General features: G+C 38.7%; 3 protein-coding genes across 3 annotated transcripts in view; 2 read left to right on the forward strand and 1 right to left on the reverse strand.

The window, feature by feature from the left end:
* The first annotated feature begins 1,065 nt into the window (after positions 1-1,065).
* LOC106515284 (protein CYR61) lies at positions 1,066-7,889 on the forward strand. The gene is made up of 6 exons (XM_014005000.1): positions 1,066-1,126; positions 2,693-2,906; positions 4,341-4,588; positions 4,672-4,798; positions 5,622-5,830; positions 6,665-7,889. Exons 1-6 carry the CDS (start codon positions 1,067-1,069, stop codon positions 6,968-6,970), a joined length of 1,164 nt encoding a protein of 387 aa, XP_013860454.1. The 5' UTR covers position 1,066; the 3' UTR covers positions 6,971-7,889.
* Positions 7,890-7,891: 2 nt separating this feature from the next.
* LOC106515283 (DExD-box helicase 39A) lies at positions 7,892-13,000 on the reverse strand. The gene is made up of 10 exons (XM_014004999.1): positions 12,902-13,000; positions 11,555-11,762; positions 11,207-11,334; positions 10,739-11,015; positions 10,503-10,621; positions 9,846-9,977; positions 9,645-9,754; positions 9,420-9,564; positions 9,077-9,224; positions 7,892-8,129 (listed from the first exon to the last, which is right to left on the reverse strand). The coding sequence occupies exons 2-10, from the start codon at positions 11,760-11,762 to the stop codon at positions 8,113-8,115; spliced, it is 1,284 nt and encodes a 427-aa protein (XP_013860453.1). The 5' UTR covers positions 12,902-13,000; the 3' UTR covers positions 7,892-8,112.
* Positions 13,001-14,673: 1,673 nt separating this feature from the next.
* evi5l (EVI5-like protein) overlaps positions 14,674-19,795 on the forward strand; it is a 31,221-nt gene continuing 26,099 nt past the window's right edge. The window contains 1 exon segment of the mRNA XM_014005001.1: positions 14,674-15,040. The gene's annotated coding sequence lies outside the window, so the exon portion shown is untranslated.

Consider the following 19,795-nt stretch of genomic DNA (forward strand, 5'->3'; position numbering starts at 1 on the left):
ACTTACATTTAAGACGAAACATTTAATCAAAGCAATCAMAACTTGTATTTTAGCTAAATGTCACACATCACCTTTCAGGTGTCAGAATTTTAAATTAAGATTATCTTATATTGAGAAATAACTGAGTTACAGCCATCTTGAAAACARAATTATGTGCAATCCTTTAATTTGCAGGATCTGTTAGTGCTTGGAGTATGTGTTGTAAAAGACAGTCACCTGCCATCTGCAAATCTTCTCCCTTTAGTTGTAACACTGGATAAGTTAGAGCRTTTTTGTGTTTTCTGAAAYCAGTCTTCATTAATTAGCTTAACTAAAAAACTTAAATCAGTTTTGGTTGTCAACCCAAGTATTAGTTTCAATAAAGTTTGATTAATAATTTATGAGCTATTTTGCTTAATTTGCTCACTGGCAAAAACATTGTCACTCTGCCTTCACCTTCAGGTAATAAAAATGATGGTAACCCTATTATGAAACWCTTTTCTTAACCTGTTGAACAAAGAGAAAGGTGTGTTCTCATTCTCTGACAAGTGCTATAATTTCAATATTTGCCTGATATACCTCATGCTGATTTTCTGGCATAGGTCTGTTAAAACAGATGGGATTTGTTCCCTTTGTTTTTTTTTTTTTTTTTTTTTTKTTTTTTTTTTCCCCCAGTCAGTCAGGAGGGCGGCAGCCACAAAGGCAGGAATGTTCCTGAGAGTTCCTCGAAAGAGGCTACGTTTTAATTTTTAACTCATAAAACAAACACATAGCAGCTTGGATTTTTTTCTTTCTTCTTTTTTTATGAATGGGTGCTTTCATTACAAACCACGCCCCTATCCATAACCGCGCCCATTCTGGGCTTTCCTGCTCGGTGATTCCATGAAATTATAAATAGGGGGCGTGACCTAACTGAGAACAGCAGCTATAAAGTAGTTTAAACTAGTCTTATCTTCGAATTAAAAGGACGAAAGTCCAAAGTAATGAGTGAGATAAACTCATAATGAAGCAAACCAAGACGAAGAATCATTCGGCGTGTTGCTGCGCGRAGGTTCTACTTTAACTTTATCTTTWRRMMMYTTTTTTWATGCTAATCATGGTGTTTCTGATATATTTGACTGTAATGACAACAGCCGTCATCATCCAGGTAAGCTATGAACCACCTGTAACAAAAAAAGTAGATTCGACTGTGTTGCGATTAAAATAAGTTTGTTATGGTTACATATATATTTAAAGGCACACTCAAATAACTCKACTAAATAGTAACTAGTAGCTGTAAGTTACTATTTGTCTCGGTGTGTGCTCACTGTTTATTCAGCAAGGTTCTGGTAAATATCATGTCCACTCATGTTGACTCTTCAAAGCTCAGCTGCTTCTTGGTTTGAACGAATTGCAACATGTTTCTGACATGATTCAAGTCTAAACACTGCAGCTAACCTGATGTAAGACCAGTCAGAGTGCTCTGTGGACCCCTGCTGAAGACTTTTGCCTCTTGTTACTGACACATGACTAAAGACCATGCGATTATAAATACACAGCAACCACTCAGTGTTGTATAAAGTACCACAAAGTGATACTTGAGTAAAAGTACAAGTATCTTCACAAAAAAATTACTTTTGTAAAAGTTAGTCTCTTTTAGGAATATTACTTGAGTAAAAGTCTTAAAGTATCTGATATTTTTGTACTTAAGTACTAAAAGTAAAAGTATTGATTTAAAATAAGCAGTTAGATTTTCCATAAAGACATTTATTAGGAGGTGACCTCCCTGCAAAAAATGCAGAAATGACTGTCGTATTAAAATAATTAGTTATGTTAAATTTAGGATGTTTCAGTTTATAAACATATATCAAAGCTGCACAAACCTTTTCCCCAAAATAAAAACCTATCTGAGGGCTGCAGTCAAATGAAATAATATAATTYATGAAATACAAATACTTCTTAAGTACAGTCCTTTTATTTTAATGATTATGTCCTGCTGGAGTGTGACATGATTTGTTTGTGTACAAACTTAATAGAGTATCATAATTTTATTTATACTTCTCATTCAACCACAATTAAATTCACTCCATCTAGGAGGCACAATTTATATGGATAGTATTTATTTTTTACAATAAGAAGCTGGAATGAAAACAAGTAAAAGGAAATAAAATTAACGACTTTCTACTTCTTGCTTTTTTTAAATGTAAGGAGTAGAAAGTACAGAAAATTGTGTGAAAATGTAAGAAGTAGAAGTAAAAAGTAGACTGAAAAATAATTACTCGAGTAAAGTACAGATACCCAAAAATTCTACTTAAGTGCAGTAACAAAGTATTTGTACTTTGTTACTTTACAACTCTGCAACCATTGGATGGATTTTAATAAAACATTCAGGTAATAATTTTTGGTTGGACGTCTGCAACCGAACAGCTGTTTGAGTCAACCTCATTTAAGATGTTTAAGATAACCACTGCAGCCAACCAACTAAAAAAATACAAAAATGGCTGCAACTCAGTCTAATTTACAGATACTGACCTAAAATGAAATGTTGTAGCAGCTGAGTCATTTACAGCCCATATTCTGAGTRTGGCTTAAATAAAACTTCTTTCTTTGAAGGAAAATACACTGTCTGTTGCTTTTCATGCATGCAACATTGCGAGATGTTTGCATACATCAGTTTAGGAGGTTTTGCATGGTCCAGCTGCAATTTTTTTTGTGTTTTGTTCAATCCCTCCAGGTGACAGCTAGCTGCCCAGTAGTGTGCGAGTGTCCTGCGGCGCCCCCTGTGTGCCCCCCGGGTGTTAGCACCGTTCCAGACAGATGTGGCTGCTGCAAGGTGTGCGCCGCACAACTTAACCAAGACTGCAGCCCCACGAGGCCCTGCGACCACCACAAAGGACTGGAGTGTAACTACGGGAATGACGTGTCCGTGGCCTGGGGCATCTGTCGAGGTGAGGGCTGCAGGCGGTGACTCTCGCTTTGAAAACCGCTGCCATCTGYAATAAATCAAACCTTGATTTATTCTCCGTCACCCATCCAAAAATATTTACATGCTTTAAAAAAAGGAAGTCGTAGTGAATTTAGCATGACAAAGCAACAGGGACATTTTAGTGAGTGGAGGATATTTCATGATGGTGAAAGGGGGTTACAGAGATAAAAATACACTTCCCATGTGTACCATGCCAGTGATTCCATGCAAGCTATGAATAGCCACTTCTTGGAGACAAGGAGTCTGACACATCCTGTTTTCTCATTTCCACTTACTTTTCAGTCTTTGTAAGTCAATATCAGACATCTGTGACCTTTGCTCTGGTGTTCAGTGAAACAAAACCTACTTGAGAATTGAAATAAAGATTTAGAAAATAAAATAACACAACTCGTCATTAAGATTTTTGGAAATTTTTAGTTTAGTTTAGTTTGATAGTTTATTCATTTCGATTAAAAACAAAACTTTCAATACAACAAAAAAACACAAATCTCATAAAATGAAAGGAAGCAGAAGAAAAAAGAATCTTATAACATCTGCCCCTATTTAGCGAAAAAATGATAAAAATAAAAATATATACAAATTTATATGTGTACACATACACACATTCATATATACATATATACACATGCACTTATATAATTTTACACCCTCATCAGCATAACAAAAAAAATTTTTTGATTAACCCCTCAAACATCAGCTTCATATTTTTTCAACAATTTAATTTTTATCATTTTACCAAATAAATCAATCGAGTCAGCATTTTTATAATCGCTGTCCAAGTTATTCCACAATCTTATTCCTTGAACTGAGGTACATCTATCCTTCAAGTTTGTTCGAATTTTAGGTTTTATAAACATTTCAAATCCTTTCAAATTATAACAACTAAAATGAGTTGTTACCAATATAACCCAATGTTAGTTTTTTTTTTCTTATTTGAAAAACGAAACATTTTTACATACCCACTTGGATCAAATTTATTTACTGAATTATGGAGGCCTATCTTACTATATTTATGTAAAASTACTCCACTTTGAAATAAACATATTTACATATAAGTAAGCATTTAAAATCTTGACAGATTGTCATATTTTTTTGTGATTTACTATTTTTTTAATGTCTGTAACTTTATGTGATTATTTTGGAGTCAGACAAAGCTTTGCATAGCAATCAAGTGTAAATCCATGTCATGTCTGCAGCACTTGTCCTTTCACAGTGGAGGAAGTGATTCTTTGTGCTCAACCAGAAAAAACTACAGCAAATATTCACTTAATGATCCACAACAGCCTGGGCTGGCTTGCAGCCAAAGTGCTTTCAATTACACTCAGACTGCCATTAGAGCTTTTAGCGTCTAGCTCTGAACTTCTTATTTTTGCGTGTGTCTTGTTTTGTTGTTCAGCTAAATCAGAGGGACGCTCGTGTGAGTACAACGGCAAGATCTACCAAAATGGTGAGAGCTTCCGTGCCGGCTGTAAACACCAGTGTACCTGCATCGATGGAGCCGTTGGCTGCGCTTCGCTCTGCAGCAACAAGCTGCCAGCTGCTTCACCGTCCTGCCCCTACCCACGTCTGGTCAGGGTGCCGGGACAGTGCTGCTTCAGTGTCAACTGCAACAAAGACGTCTGGCTTTTCCTACCTAAGCATCAGGTTTGTTTTATCTGTGGTTAAAACTGAGGTGCGGTCGCACGCAGCCGCAGCGTAAAATAAATCACCTCTCACCTTTGCAACAGGTGCCCTCAATACAACAGCACCACGCTGTGCCACATCAGCATCAACATGAGCCAGTCCTGACCAACATGCTTCCTGACGCCAAGTCCAGAAACTGGGGGAGTGAAATGTTTTTTAATAATCTGCCTGGTGAGTTTGACTTTTTCTGAAAGGAGGAAGTTTTGTATCTGGAGCTTGATTTTGCTGCGCGTAACATAAAATATATTTAATTTGTTTCTTTTTCACAAAGTTATAATCTGCGTGCAGAATAGATGGGTCAGAACAAACGTCCTGAACTTTCATAAGTGTAGCAGAAAAGGAACAACCGTATCTGTCTGATCTGTCACAACACACACAAAAAAGAAGATATTAGGACTTTCAAGACAACAAAATGTCTTTTTGCTCTATGCTTGTATCACACCAACAGACAGAGGGAAAACTTAAGAGAAAAGTCTGCGTAAGTAGCTAAAGACCGCTTTTCATGCCAATTTTAAACCAAGATAATCTTTTAATGAGAAATGACAAAATTATAGCCATTTTGGTCTTCCTTAGGAGGACTTGGACAGGATTAAATAACGTGAGAGCATTCTGGTTCACAGAGCTAAACAATGGGTTGATGTGAGTCTCTCTACAGCTCTGATGTCACTTCCTGTTTCACTTTAGCTAAGCCAAATTCAAAGGAAAATATGCCAGTTATGGGACAAAATTGGTTAAATTGTGTGTATTATTCCAACTTTCTTAAATATAAAGATGTTTTCTTTGATTTTTTTTTTGTATTTGAAGAATATGCATGTCACAGGCACTTTAAGTTGGCTGCAGCATTAAGAGATGGTTCAGGAAAATTATTACACAAGAGATTAAACCTTTGTTGGCAAATAAGATGGTAGTTATTTAAAAGAAATAAAAGTTGGAAGCTTCTGTCAGTATYCTTATGTTAGCTTACGCTGTACTCTCGTTATTTGTTGTTTATTAGGTTCTCCTTCGTTTCAACATTCATCAGTGGGGAACACCCCGGAGGAGAAACGGTGTCCCGTCCTAACTACCAAGTGGTCCCAGTGCTCAMGCAGCTGTGGGATGGGCGTTTCTTCTCGCATATCTAACAAGAACCCCCAGTGCAAGCTGAAAAAGGAGACGAGACTCTGCACTGTACGGCCGTGCCACAGCCTGACCGCCCCAGCTAAGGTGAGGTGGACTGAGCTCAGCATAAACTCAGGGARGAGACGGGTGCAGGTCCAACACCCTCATCATTTCCAAGACAACTTATCACTCAGAGCCTAACATTGTAATGCTGTGATAACGCTTATCAATGACCGTATACCTCTTAACAGTATCAGTAGGATTAAAAATAAATGCAAGACCTGAAAATRTCAAACCTGTGCAGCAAATTATAAAAAAAATGTATGTCCTGAGTATAAATGATTATATAATTTAAAAAATAAAACCTTTACCCTGAGCCTCTGAGCTCAGACTGCATCAGCAGTAATTTTGGGAAGCACCACATTCAGTGGAGCAGTGTTCAGCTGTGTTTTGGTTCCAGGCAGGCGCCTTCTTAAATATAGTCCATCATTGTTGGCAGTCCTGCCAAGACAGGGGTTGAGGAGGAGGAGTGTGTCTGTAGTCTGGCCTGGTCTGTGTACTCAGAGTCCAGGGAAATACTGTGTCTATATTAACCCTCTGTTTCTAACACAGCTCCACCGAGGTTAACCCTCTGCTGATAAAAGTGCTCACAGATTAGTTTATTTAAAGGTAAAGGAATTTAATCACCTCTAGCTAAAAATAGTTGTTTTGAGTTCTGGTAGCAAATCAACACCATCCTGTTTGTCAAAAATCTCAAAACGTGTCATGGTACATTTTGGGTTAAGTTTTTATGTTTCCTGAAACGTCTTTAAAAAAAATGGCTTAGGCCATTATTCTAGCAAGGTGACAAAATGAGTTGGATTGTAAACTTGAAATGAAATGATCATCAGTTTATTTAACTGGTAACAGCACTAATCTTCCCTTCTTTTTGTTCCACAGAAAGGAAAGAGCTGCTCCCCGACTCGGAGAGCCCCAGAGCCCCTCCGTCTGTCCTACGGGGAATGTGCGAGCGTCCGTCTTTACCGCCCCAACTACTGCGGCGTGTGTACGGACGGCCTGTGCTGCTCGCCGCGACGCACGCGCACCCTGCCCGTGACTTTTGTATGCCCGGACGGCGAGCGCTTCCAGAGGCCGACCATGTTCATCCAGTCGTGTAAATGCAACAGTGATTGCGGCCACCTCAATGAAGTGGCCCTTCCTCCACAGCACTGGATGTATGGAGACACGCATAAATTTACTGAGTGAACCTCGCTCTCGTTTTTAAATCTCATGAGGATGCTTCGAAACGAGGAGCCAAGCGAAACGAGTAAATACTAAAAGCAGGAAAGAGATCCATATCTTACAGACAACCCAGGATGTAATATGTGACCAGAGTGGACTGCACACTCGGTAGTTCTTGTTTAAAATGATGTGGGATCCAAGTTAAAGTCCTGAACTTCCTAACTGATTCRGGATTAGATTTGAGCTGCTCTGATCAGCCGATTGGAGACAAAAGCAAYAACGCACTTTACGTGGTGGTAACGTTTAGTCATGAGTTTCTGTAGGTGAGACTTTATTTGAAATGTACAAAATCAGTACAGTGTTGTGAATATAAACAAAGGCATGAACTGTGCCTTTAAATCTTTTAAAATGACATGCTGCCATGCACACGCATCAACAAATGTAACAAGCTGTCAGATAAGTGACTATCTGGAATGAAAACCAGTCAGCTTGAACTAATACCAACTTTTTTTGAATTAAATGTAACTTAAGACGATCATAACTCTATGTTAACAGTCCAGATTTCTAACCAAAACTGTAATTGTCACATTTGCACACTTAATATACAAGCTATATCATTAAAGTGTGAGTAATAGTTTTAATTTTGTCAATCCTTATCTGAGCCTTTGTCTCTATTACGACTCCAATTGTACATTTTCAAATTCCTGGATAGGAAGTTTTTTAATCTGCTGGTTTAAAAAAAATGGTAACAAGTATCAACAGCAGAGGTGTTCAATCCTGGTCCTCGAGGTTTGCTATATGTTGGAGCAGAAACACCTCTAAAACATGATAGCGGCCCTCGAGAACCAGGATTAGACCCCCTGATCTAGAGTCAAATCATGTAACATCAAAAACACWTGTAACATCTGAGGTATGCTAAACTGAATCCAACACAGAAAGAAAATATAAGTTACAAAACAAATTTATTTCTTTAACCAAAACAATAAATCAATGGTTTCATCAAGGAAAACACTAAAACAAGYACTCTGCAAAGACATGAGAAAATAATGTCTTCTGAATTTGCCTACATAGACGTTGGGAGGAGTATATTTAAACAATTTTTTTTTGTTTTGTTTTTTTTTCTTCCTCTAACATCACACACGGTCTTCAGTGGCAGGACACTTCACTCATCTCGACTGTTCAACTGCAAAAAGACAAACAAAAGTTAGAAAATGGCATGGTGACTTTAATTTAAAGAGCACAGGTCATACGTACGGCAAGTTAAAGTGCCTGTGACATGCCCATCCATCGAATACAAAAACACATTTTTATATAAAAAACCTTGCATAAAACGTGATTTTACCCATTTTGTCTCATWAATGGCATATTTTTTTAACTTGGCTCAACCAAAGTGAAACAGGAAGTGACATCAAAGGGGAACTCTTTAAGAAAGAGAACTCTGTGGTCTTTGTTTATTGAAACATTATTTGAACTCTGACTCGTCTTCATCTCTCTGATGGAGACTCAAAATAATCTAAAGAAATATCGGATCCTTCTCTACAGTCTGTGTCGTTAGCTTTTTTTATCAATGCTCTGTTCCATGCAGGCATTCCCCTTTGACATCACTTCCTGTTACTTCACATGCAAATATCTTAACTGTTCATCTCAGCAGCGGGAAATTATTTTTGCAATATGCTAACATTGTTATCTTTCCAATAACGCCTTTATATTTATTTTTAAATTTTCATGTCACAGGCACTTTAAAGTGCTTTACTTTAAAAAGAAGTCTTGTGTAAAGACTTTAAACTGGAGTGATGTGCTCAGATCTCATCAAAATCCAAATTTGAGTAAGTTGTAAATGTTGGAGAGCCCAGTTAGACCATTATTATAATTCAGTCTACTAGATATAAAAGCATGAATGAGTTTCTCCTGGTCTGCTTGGGATAAACTTTTTAATCTAGATGTTCATGTTAAACTCAAGGCTGGATGTGGTCATCATGATTAGTAATTTCATCTTTTTTATTAAACACTCAATGTAAAAAAAAAAAAAAGTATTGTGCTTATTAGAGCAATTAAAAAGTTAAAGATTTTCATTTTCAAAAATGTAACAAGGAACAAAGGCTGAAACCAGTCTGTGAAGGGAGAACTCACTGTAGGAAGAGATGTCGATTTCGTCAGGTAGCTCGGCTACATTGACCTCGAAGCGATCTTGGACTTCGTTCAGGGTCTTGGCATCGGTCTCGTCTGACACAAAGGTGATGGCCAGACCTTTGGTTCCAAACCTGCCGGCACGGGCCACCTGTGGTCGAGAGAGGAGAGTTGGGGCTTAAAAAAACAGACTGGCTGAAAGAAAGATAACAGTTTTCAATGTGACACAATATTGTAACAAACGTTCATACAGGCAACAATCCTTTAAATACAAATTTCTTTGTTGGTAAATTGAAAATCACACCAGTGTTTGTCATCAATAAAATCCTTCTAGAACTGAACTGACTCTGTGAAGGTATGTGTCAGAATCCTCCGGCATGTCGTAGTTGAAGACGATGTTGACTCGTTCGATATCCATGCCTCGGCCGAACAGGTTGGTTGCCACCAGAATCCGCCTTTGGAAGTCTTTAAACTGCTGGTACCGGGATAATCTGGAGGGCAGAATTCAGAGAAAATGTTGACCAAACCAAACCAAAGAGGACCATAGTTGTAAGTGTGAAGCAGCACCCACCTCTCCTCCTGGGCCATGCCCCTGTGGATTGCAATAGCAGGAAAGTTCTGCTCCACCAGCAGCTGGGACAGAGCCACGCAGCGATTCACAGACTTCACAAAGATCACCACCTGTCACGAACCAAAGAAAACCCCTGAGTCCTGGACTATATTCTGCAGCACTGACCACCGAGCTATCGCAGCACCATCTTATTTTCATTACCTGGTTAAACTCGAGCACATCGAGGAGATCAAAGAGCTTTCGGTTCTTCTCGCTGTCCTTCAACTTGCAGTAATATTGCTGTAATCCATGAAGTGTCAGCTTGGTCTCGTCATCCACAAACACTTCCATCGGCTGAAGTACAACAATAAAACACAGAAGCGTTTGTTTTACTAACATAACTCGACACTTTCGATAAAAAAGTATAGGCAAAAATAAAATCTTCCTCATGATTTTCTTGGATTTAAACAGAAAAAACTGGTCTGTTCTCCCGTGCATTAGGATAGTCGTGGGGATCACTGCCCCAGCTGAGTCAGATCTGCTCAGGAGAGTCACTCTGCCCCTCTGAAATGGCCACTTATGTCACAGTCAGACACAAGTGGGCAAAGCTAAAGGGAGCTTAACTTTAAGTGCAGTTACTGACTCTATGATAACAGAATTTTATTTATCAACATGAGCACCCTGTAGGTTCTCTTTAACATTACTTGACAAATTTTTCATTATTTTTGACCTAATAAGTTGAAAATTCACAGTTCTTCCTAAGCTCAAACATCAACTCTGACTTGGATCTTGGTCAATTACAGCAGCTGTGGGGTGAAACAACCGTGTGATTCTATTCTGCACCAAACTGCTGTTTGTATTTTGTGACACATAACTTACATCTTGCATGAACTTGCGGCAGACGGGGCGGATCTCCTTGCTTAAAGTGGCACTGAACATCATAACCTGCTTCTCGTGGGGTGTCAGTCGGAAGATTTCCTGAACGTCACGCCTCATGTCTGTGAGGAAAAACATTTTAGTCAATAACTGTCATTCTATGTGCATAAAAACAGCTCTAATAATGTCGCTATCAGATAAACCTGTTTTGTTTCAGACATACTTGTCCTCTTACTCACCCAGCTGCTCCAGCATCTTATCACACTCATCGAGCACAAAGTGTTTGATGTTTTTCACGCTGAGAGTCTTGTTACGAATGAGGGCCAGCGTACGTCCTGGAGTTCCAACAACAATGTGAGGGCAGTTCTTCTTCAGGACTTCCTCGTCTTTCTTGATGGCCAGGCCGCCGAAGAACACCGACACCTTGACGGTGGGCATGTACTTGGAGAAACGCTCGTACTCTTTGCTGATCTGGAAGGCCAGCTCCCGCGTGTGGCACATCACAAGGACAGACACCTGGCACAAAAAGGAGAGGATAGGACTCATCACATGTTAAATCTAATTTCGTGAATGTGCAACCAATGTCATGTTTATGAACTACAAAAAAATAATCAAATAACTAGAAATGTTAGACGGTGAATGCAAAGAAATAAAAAGCAAAATCAGCACGATAGAGATTCGTCAGTTTACACTTAGGACCATCTCACCTGTCCGTCCACAGGTTCGATCTGCTGCAACGTGGCAAGAACAAACACAGCCGTCTTTCCCATTCCAGACTTGGCCTGACACAGGATGTCCATCCCAAGGATCGCCTGAGGAATACACTCATGCTGAACTAAAAAGAAAACAAATGGCAAAGCAAGTGAGTAAAAAAAATAGATCAATATTTTTACACAATTTAACTTATTTTCGGACAACGAACATTAAAGATTAGATGCAGGACTTTCAGAACTTTGCAGGCTTTTTCTTCCATTTCGAACAACAAAAATGCTAAGGTAGTAACAATGGTCGATATGTAAAATAATTTTTTAAACATTCATTAAACTACAACTCACCTTCTGAAGGATGCTCAAAACCACAGTCAACAATGGCCCGGAGAAGCTCTGGTTTCAGCAGGAAGTCTCTGAAGCCAGAGCTGTGGATGGAGACATAGGAACCCTTAACCTCTTTCTTTCCTGCTGGTGTACCGCTCTCAGGGAGTCCCTGGGGCTCCTCATCCTCCTCATAGTCCAAAAGCTCATTATCAACATCATTCTCTGCCATCTAGGGGAAACAAAGACAGAAAAGTTTAGATATGTTTTTAGCTTTGAAATGCACATATTTTTTATGGCTGAAAAACAAATCAATCAAAATTTTGCAATGGCCCAGTATAAGCCCAAACGTGGTGGGACCTCAAGAGAGCTATTTGGAAACAAAATGCCAACAAATGTCAATGAATCAAAGCAATGTTGTGATGAAGAGTGGGCCAAAAGACCTCCGAAACAATGTGAAAGACTTGATTTATACAAGTACACTTAAATACTGATATGATGTAAAATGCCATAATGCTGTTGATCTCGAGCTCTATCAGTCTTAATTTAAAACATGTTGAATCCTAGTTAATATTGTGTCTGTGTTACAGAAAATTCCCAAAAGAATAAGGGTGTACTCTTTAACCACACTGTCTACATTCATATCAATAACATTTGTAACACATACATATTTTAAATTGATCAGTAACCAACTTTATATACTATAAGTGATAAGACCAAGCCAAATAATATGTATATAGAAAACAAGACTCGACTGATATAATGTAATAACCTTAATCGAAATTAGCAATTTTACTTACTCGTAAGTAGTTAGTAGCTAGTTAGTTAGCTTGGGCTAACGTTAGCAGGCCTTGGCTCCCAACAAAATGTACAAGTTATTAATAATAAGAAAGGCAATAATAACTTCTGCGTGTTCAGTTTTTAACAAAAGGTTTGGTACAGTAAATATATTTGTGAACCGGAAGTATATTTTACTCAAAATGAGTGCAATCCGCTCTCGTGAGCTGAAATGAACCCACATAAACAATGAAGTGTCTTTCATTCATACTAGACTGTTAGCAGCAGGCTAGCAAGGACGAACATTTCGCCCCCCAAAATTAACACACTAGCATAACACCGTACTACACGTGTTGCTGCAAGTCAAGAAGATTCTGGAAACCAAAAATCCCACCGCACTCGCAGCTACTTTTAGCGAAACAGCTAACGCTATTTCATTTTTGCGTCAAGCATGTCTCAACTAACTAGCGAAGCAACCATTAAATCTGAAACATCGAACATTCATCTAAATATATGTCCACTCTTTAAATGAACGAGGTACAAACACATGCTAGCGTACTTTGTGAAAAGCACAAACATTACTGGATACGTTACCTTAAGTTTGTTTTTGCTGTAAAACGTGATACTTTCGTGTTAGCTTTTAGCTAGCTACAGGACAGGGCTGCACACTCAAGTGATGCGTTCACTTACACCTCGGACTTGCGACACATTCAATAAAAACATAGGTCATGAAACGCAAACGATTATAATAAAAAAACACATCTATTTAAAAATGTTGTTTTTTATTTTATTTGTAGCGCGCTACGTATTTTCGTTAACCTGAACCAATACATTTTTAAATTGATATCAAATTAAATAAAATTCCTCGTGACCAAATTTGTATTGAACAACCATTGAAGGCAACAGTGGTGGACAAAAGTTAATATGGAAATAAATTATACCGATAAATAATTTGGATCTTTATGAAAAATATACAGTGTGTACAGCCATGACTATTTTACCTTCTTAATTACTTTTACTTTTTATGCTTAATTGGATCAAAGTGCTCTGACAAATGAGTAGAATTGTCAAAGAAAAACATTAAAACACTTTCAGAAAGCTTTTGCGAAGTGGAAAAGAGTGCTCCAAAAGGGACTGTTGGTAGATAATTTACAATTTCTCACAAAATATAAAACAGATTGATGCAACAAATGATTTAATAGTTCAAATAGTTCCAGGTTTAGGTGCTCTTTAGACTAGAGACTGCAGGACCCAAATTGTCCATGTGATGGCAGTAAGATATTGGTTTAATGATACACAGTAATACACAACTAAAGCCATTTAGTTTTTTTTAAGTACACCTCAGATGTTATTTCATATTTGTGTGTGAAAGAGCTGTTAAATGTTAAAGATCAAAGTGAATTTCCGCAGCTACAATCTTATATAATCCTTATTTCAGAGACAAACTGGTATATGGACATTGGACTAACTGTCTTATTACAGTATAAATGGGACTGGCCTCTTCTGGGCTGAGGATCCAAGGTCAGGCTTCTTTGACTTTGGCTTGAGTGTTTTACTGCAAAGCCTATGTCTATAAAATCTGGCTGACCAGTTTAAAAAATTGTATGACTGCCCTTTTTTTCTCCCTTGAGCCAAGTTGTAAATCTACATGAGTACTGGGAGTTGAGGGTTTAGTGGGATGTGAACTCTAAAATAACTTCCATAGTGCAGCAAGCAGAGAGGAATAAATGAGGCATATTACTTTTTTCATAGTATATAAATCTGTTTTGCACAGTGACAGCAAGATTGTTCAGGAAATACACAAGCTTAAGTTGATCCTAAAGTACTTGTATTTTTACAGTATTTGTACATTTATATTCACACATGCAACTACACAGTTATTACAAAATAACAGCACTAAAATTTTTTTTTTTTATTTGACCATTCGACTACACTAATGTGTTAAAATGCATTTGTATATATTTATGCATGGAAAATTATCAAATCTATCGCTGCCTCACCACACACTCTGCAATACCCATAAGCTTCTCCTAAGGACACAAAAAACTTGCTATTATTACCACAAGACCCTTATTTAAAGCCCAGCTACGAAAGAGGAGATTGACCTAAACAATTACTAATAGCATGTTTGTGACATGTTTAATTATTCAGCTGCCTACGCGCATAAATCCGTTTAATTGACATGCGGTGACACCTGCGGGATCTGCCTTTCCGCAGAATAAAACTCCACAGTGATTGGCTCGATTTGTTGTCCTTCAGACCGGTAGACCAACAGCGCAGCTTTTCTATTGGTTGAAGACTTGTCAATCACGTCTCGTTCTGCAATCTTATTGGTCCGCCTCGAAGGAAGGCACAACGCCAGCCATTCTGTGTAATTTACTGTGTGATTGATGCGGCCGTGTATATTACATCCCTGTTGAAGCGTTGGCTAGATCGCACGGCTGTCATGCTTATTTTAGAGGTCGCTTCCAGTCTTTTCCAGCTTACCCGGCTGAGTCAAACAGCCCGGCCCGCCTTCGACTAGCTAGCTTTCGCGACCGGTGGCGGTGGCGCTGCGCTGCMCTCCCGGTTCGGTTGAAGACGGCAGGAGGAGGAGGAGGATGGCACTGCGCTGGACTGTCTGTCTGTGCTCGTCCTCGGTGGCCTATTAAAGATTTTTAATTAGCTGGTAACACGCGTTTACGACGGAGCGACGATAATGCGAACCGTCATGATTATGGAAACGAAGAGCAGGTAAGCATTTCRTGGTTTATTCGAGGTTTTAGCCTCGAGCGTCTTATCCTATTAGTTAAAAATAAAACAGTGGTAAATAAGCAGACAMCCAGCTTGCTTCTCAGAACATGTTGCTAAACGGGACGCAGCCCATTCATCAAACCCTTTCCTAATAAGACGCAGCTCAGACGGTGTTTCCTCAGCGTCCCGTCCTCATTTCATGTCGTTACACAATCGTGTTGTTGTGAGGGGGAAAAAAAAAAGCCGGGACACTTGGAGCCGCAAAGAGAGGCCGTGATGTGTCATTTCAGCCACAGATGTTGATCCAGTGCAGAGCATGTGTTTGCAGGCCTATTGAGAAAGCAGCAGCAGCAGGAGTCCAGGAGAGGGAGATGTCCAAACAAACCGGTCTGTAGGATTATTATTGGCTCAACATGGATTAAACCACAAGACATCTTCAGCTCTGGGGCATCAGTGGRCAAATAGAGTTAATGTTTTACCAGCAAGCATCTTCATCCAGTTGTTACTAATAGGACATAAGAATCTGAAGAGAAACTATAGCATTTTTGTATAAAATTGGAAGAATTTCAGTACAGCTATAATTTCAGTATATGTCTATGTTCTTCTATAAGGTGTAATAATCACAAAATGCCTACATTATTATGTATAATTTAAGGAAAACCAAGAAAGCTGCCAGTGTTCACCGTAATAACCATACCTGAGTATGTCACTCCCTGACAGGTCTCCTAATAAAACAGGCAGACAGAAATGCATACTGGAAAGTAAASGTGGTATCCCACTGGGCTGTGACTGGTGAGTGAGTCTCCAAAATGTCTTTGTGGTTGTTAATCTCCTGGCATGGGTCACAGGGGAGTTTAGAACATGTTCGGGTAATTTGTGCCTAAAAAAGTCGCTGAGATTTCTCAAGAGAGCATCTTGACACCTGCACGGGGGTCAGATGTCTGGGTCTGAAAACAAGAGGCAAGAGGTGGACAATAATGTGCACAGCCAAGAACGCAGTTTTGCAAGAAATGCATTTGAAAATAGGACTTGACTTTCAAAAACCGGTCATTTAAAACACGACCACGTGTACTGAAAACAGCTCAGTGACACTGCAATAAAAAAATTTGCATATTTTCTTGTAACTTTGAGTTACCAACTAGTCTGTCTCAGACTATTAAGATACCACCTTAAGCCCCAAACAAAAGGACACTGATCAAAAACTATAGGTGCGTTGAAAGATTTCTGAACTGTGAAACTTCTGCTCATCACACATGTTGATTTGTGTGTACAGTATTTATGTAGGAGATTTGACAATTAAAGATCCTTCAATTCTAGTTTTAAAAAGAAATATGAGTCATTTAGAGTTTGGATGTTTGCACTTGAATTAAAAAAACATGCTATAGCAGTGGAAATGCTTAGGTTTTCATATGAAAACTGTAAAAAAATCATTGTGAAATAATCATTAAAGATATCAAAATGCTTCTTCATTTACATAAAATTCAACTTTCTGTGACCTGTTTGAACTTTYACTGTTTCTTGTGTGAAGTATGTCTGAGCTGGTGAGCTCTGAGGAGCACRTTTCACTTCTTTTACCAAATCCCATTCTTATGTATGGTGGAATTTTCCATGTTTTTGCAAAGTTTATCAATGTCTTATGATGTAGTGCTGGCACAAGTCAAGCTGTGTGTTTTTTTTTTTACACAAGTTTCTCCAAAGCTGCGTGAAGAAAAGAGAATCTATAATTGTGCCCAAAACAGAAGAATAACARCCAAAAGAGTAAAAAGAGAGCTTTAATGTTTATGCATTGACACCCTGGATTAAATGTAAATGTGTTTCTTTAGAAGAAAAAAGTCATTCTAATGAAGGTGAACCTTATCAAATATGCTACATCTGCCTGTAAGACTGAAACCAACACAACACTTAAGCAGAGCAGTCCTGAATGTGCAACAAAGTTAAATGAGTCACTCTTGTAAATCTAGGCCAGACTAATATAATTTTAAATATGTGAGTGTAATAAATTCTGCAAAACCACGCTTGGCTTATGATACTGAGGGATTATGAATATAGCTGAGTAGTCACAATATCAAAGRGCTCCCTCAAGCACTCATCTTTTTTAGGGGAGGTGGATTATTCCCACTTTGTTTGTTAAATACACCTTTTAATGCCTCACAGCTGAGGGCATGTACCAATGAGCAATGAGCTCTTCGTATGAGGTGCCTTTTACTCTTATCTGTAAAATCCACTTGCTGTGCAAAAGTCACATAATTTGCAGTCAAGGAAATGGGTATCAGATTCTCACATTCTGGTGACCTTGTTTTTTTTTTAAGCTGCAAAGACTCGAAACTTCTGCTTTTTTGGATTTGCACACACACAAAAGGCTAAACTGTGTTATCTCTGTGACATGAAAGCAAACTTCAGCTTTTCCTCTGCTCTAACTGCTTCCGTATTATTCATCTGTGGAGCGGAGCGCTGAGACAAAACGCKCTGCCCAGTGTCTTTTAAGATAAGCAGTCCACGAGTTGTGCATCCAAACCACCGCTGTCCATGTTTACTACCGTCTGCTGCCTTTTTTTAGCTGTACAAACAGGGATGTCTGCGTCAAACATGAGCCACTTATCTGGGTCATAACACAGACAGGCTGAATACCATCAGGGATGAAGAAAGCAAAGATAAGGTCTTAGCAACATCTTGCAGCTTAATATGTCTCCAGTGTCCCAGTAAATAAAGCMTAACACAGATAGTTAAAATCAAACGCAGGAGCTTTAGGCTTAAAACCAGGCGAAGAGAGAAAAAAGTAAAGTGATTTTATCAGCTCTTTTACAAAATCTTTGTAGTGGAAGCAATTAGATATTTCAAAGATTTCATTAAAAGTGGCTGATGTTTGGAAATATAATAATGATAATGACTTTTGGGTTATTCTTTCTAGAAATATGTAATAAATAAAAATATTCGGTAATTTGTAAAATCTTAACCAGGTTTTTCTCTAATTTGTCTGCTGAGAGGCAACTTCCTGTTGTTGCGTTTCGCTCCAGTCCATCTTTATCACTGCAGAGTTTATGAACAAGTCATTAGCTAGACGCTACTGTCATGATTTGTCAGTTTTCACCTTGGTTTTCCTTGTGTTTCTATGTTCCCCAGTGTGTCTCAGTCCAGCTGCCCCTTATTTGTTTGATTAGTCACCCTCGTGTTTCTCCCCAGGTGTTTTGTGTTTCAGTTATTAGTCTTCTGTGTATTTAAACCCTGTCCTGTCTCAGTCTTGTGTCAGATCATTTTGTTTGCTGTGTTCTGTTCCCCCGTCTCTGTGATCAGCATCTGTAAGTTTGAGCTGTCTCTACAGCATTTTTGTTACTTTAAAATAAATTTTTGTTCTACTTTTGGAGCCTGCCTGCGCCCTGGGTCTGTTCATGCTGAATCCTCACAGCTACAGATAAGACACCAAACCTTTAGGAGGCTTGGATTCAGTACTACAAATAATACTCTCAGGTAACTCTGAAGCCTACTGCCCACATGTCAAAGGTTAACATGATAATTTATTTTACATTTAATGCCAGTCATTTTGCACATCATGACAGCCTAAAGAGCCACATCCTCTCCTGGACAGCTGCCTCTGTTTGCGGCTGCAGCTTCAGCCTCGGTCTTCGTTTCTACTTGACTTCCTTGTTATATCGCCAGATTTATGTTCACTGGTGAAATATATAATCCCCTTTTTTCTTCCTAATTTTAAATACAGTCAAGCATTTTGAGCATTCAGTCTAATAAACTATAGTTTAGAACATTTATTGCAAWGTAAGAAATCAAATAAAAATAAATATTCTGAACTACTGGGTGAATCAAAAGTCAGAGGACACTCTTTTATTTTTGAAACAAAAGGGAAAATGACACATGTGAATACCCCCAGCAAGTCATGCCCACCATAWTGGATCAGAGGCAAGTTTWTCTAGAGATTGGTCCCCTCAATCRTTACTTGCTGGGGTATTCAGATATGTTTTTTTTTCCCTTTTTGTTTTGGAAATAAAAGGGTGTCCTGTGACTTTTGACTCACCCTAAATAGTACAGTGTAAAATAATTTACTGCAGTTTTATTTTTATTTTTTCAAATAAACTGGTATGCAATTCTGAAGTTCAAGTATGCACTCAATGTAAACAAAACACTTTAAGCTACACACTTTGCGCAAATACAAAACCATTAAAATTACTGGACTTGTTGACCAATTTTCAGCCACGTCAGCTGTTTCTGACAGGATTCAGGCAGGAAGAGAMCCAGGGCGCAGGCGAGGTTCAAAAAGGTAACAAAAAGCTTTAATTTAACCAAAAATGCTGGCAAGGCAGCTCAAAAACACTTTCAGAACAGAGGCAAAAACTCACAGGCACGCAGACAAAACAGGAAACAATGATCCGACAAACACTGATGACAAGACAGAATATAAAGCAAACTAATTAAGAGACAATGGGAAACACCTGGGGAGACACAGAGGAACAGGTGAGCGTAGGCGGGGCTGGAGGCAAGACAACAGGGAAGAGATACACTGGTACCAGAAACGCACTGGGACGTGTCTTTAAGCTGAGCTTCCTCATGGCAGAGTTCTCCCCCCACACCCCGCCCATGACTCCTGCAGGCTCTCGGGTGAAAGTGAAAGCGAAACTTAAACTGTCTGCTGAGCTCCACTATTTCTCACTCAGTGAAGCTCTTTTCAGATTAAAAATACCTTTGAGGAAATGTATTTTCAGATGCCAAATAAACTGCATCATGGCTCCCCCGCTCCCCCCACACGCG

This window comes from Austrofundulus limnaeus, unplaced genomic scaffold, assembly GCF_001266775.1.
Source record: "Austrofundulus limnaeus strain Quisiro unplaced genomic scaffold, Austrofundulus_limnaeus-1.0 Scaffold27, whole genome shotgun sequence".
NCBI classification, from domain to species: Eukaryota; Metazoa; Chordata; class Actinopteri; order Cyprinodontiformes; family Rivulidae; genus Austrofundulus; species Austrofundulus limnaeus.

What these genes read in the sequence shown, in the direction of transcription:
- LOC106515283 (XM_014004999.1), bottom strand. Translation starts at nt 11,762, where the DNA reads ATGGCAGAGAATGATGTTGATAATGAGCTTTTGGACTATGAGGAGGAT. An exon ending in TAAGATGCTGGAGCAGCTGG is followed by an intron (nt 10,622 to 10,738) that starts GTGAGTAAGAGG and finishes TTTTCCTCACAG; the next exon opens with ACATGAGGCGTGACGTTCAG. An exon ending in GGCATGGCCCAGGAGGAGAG is followed by an intron (nt 9,565 to 9,644) that starts GTGGGTGCTGCT and finishes TCTGCCCTCCAG; the next exon opens with ATTATCCCGGTACCAGCAGT.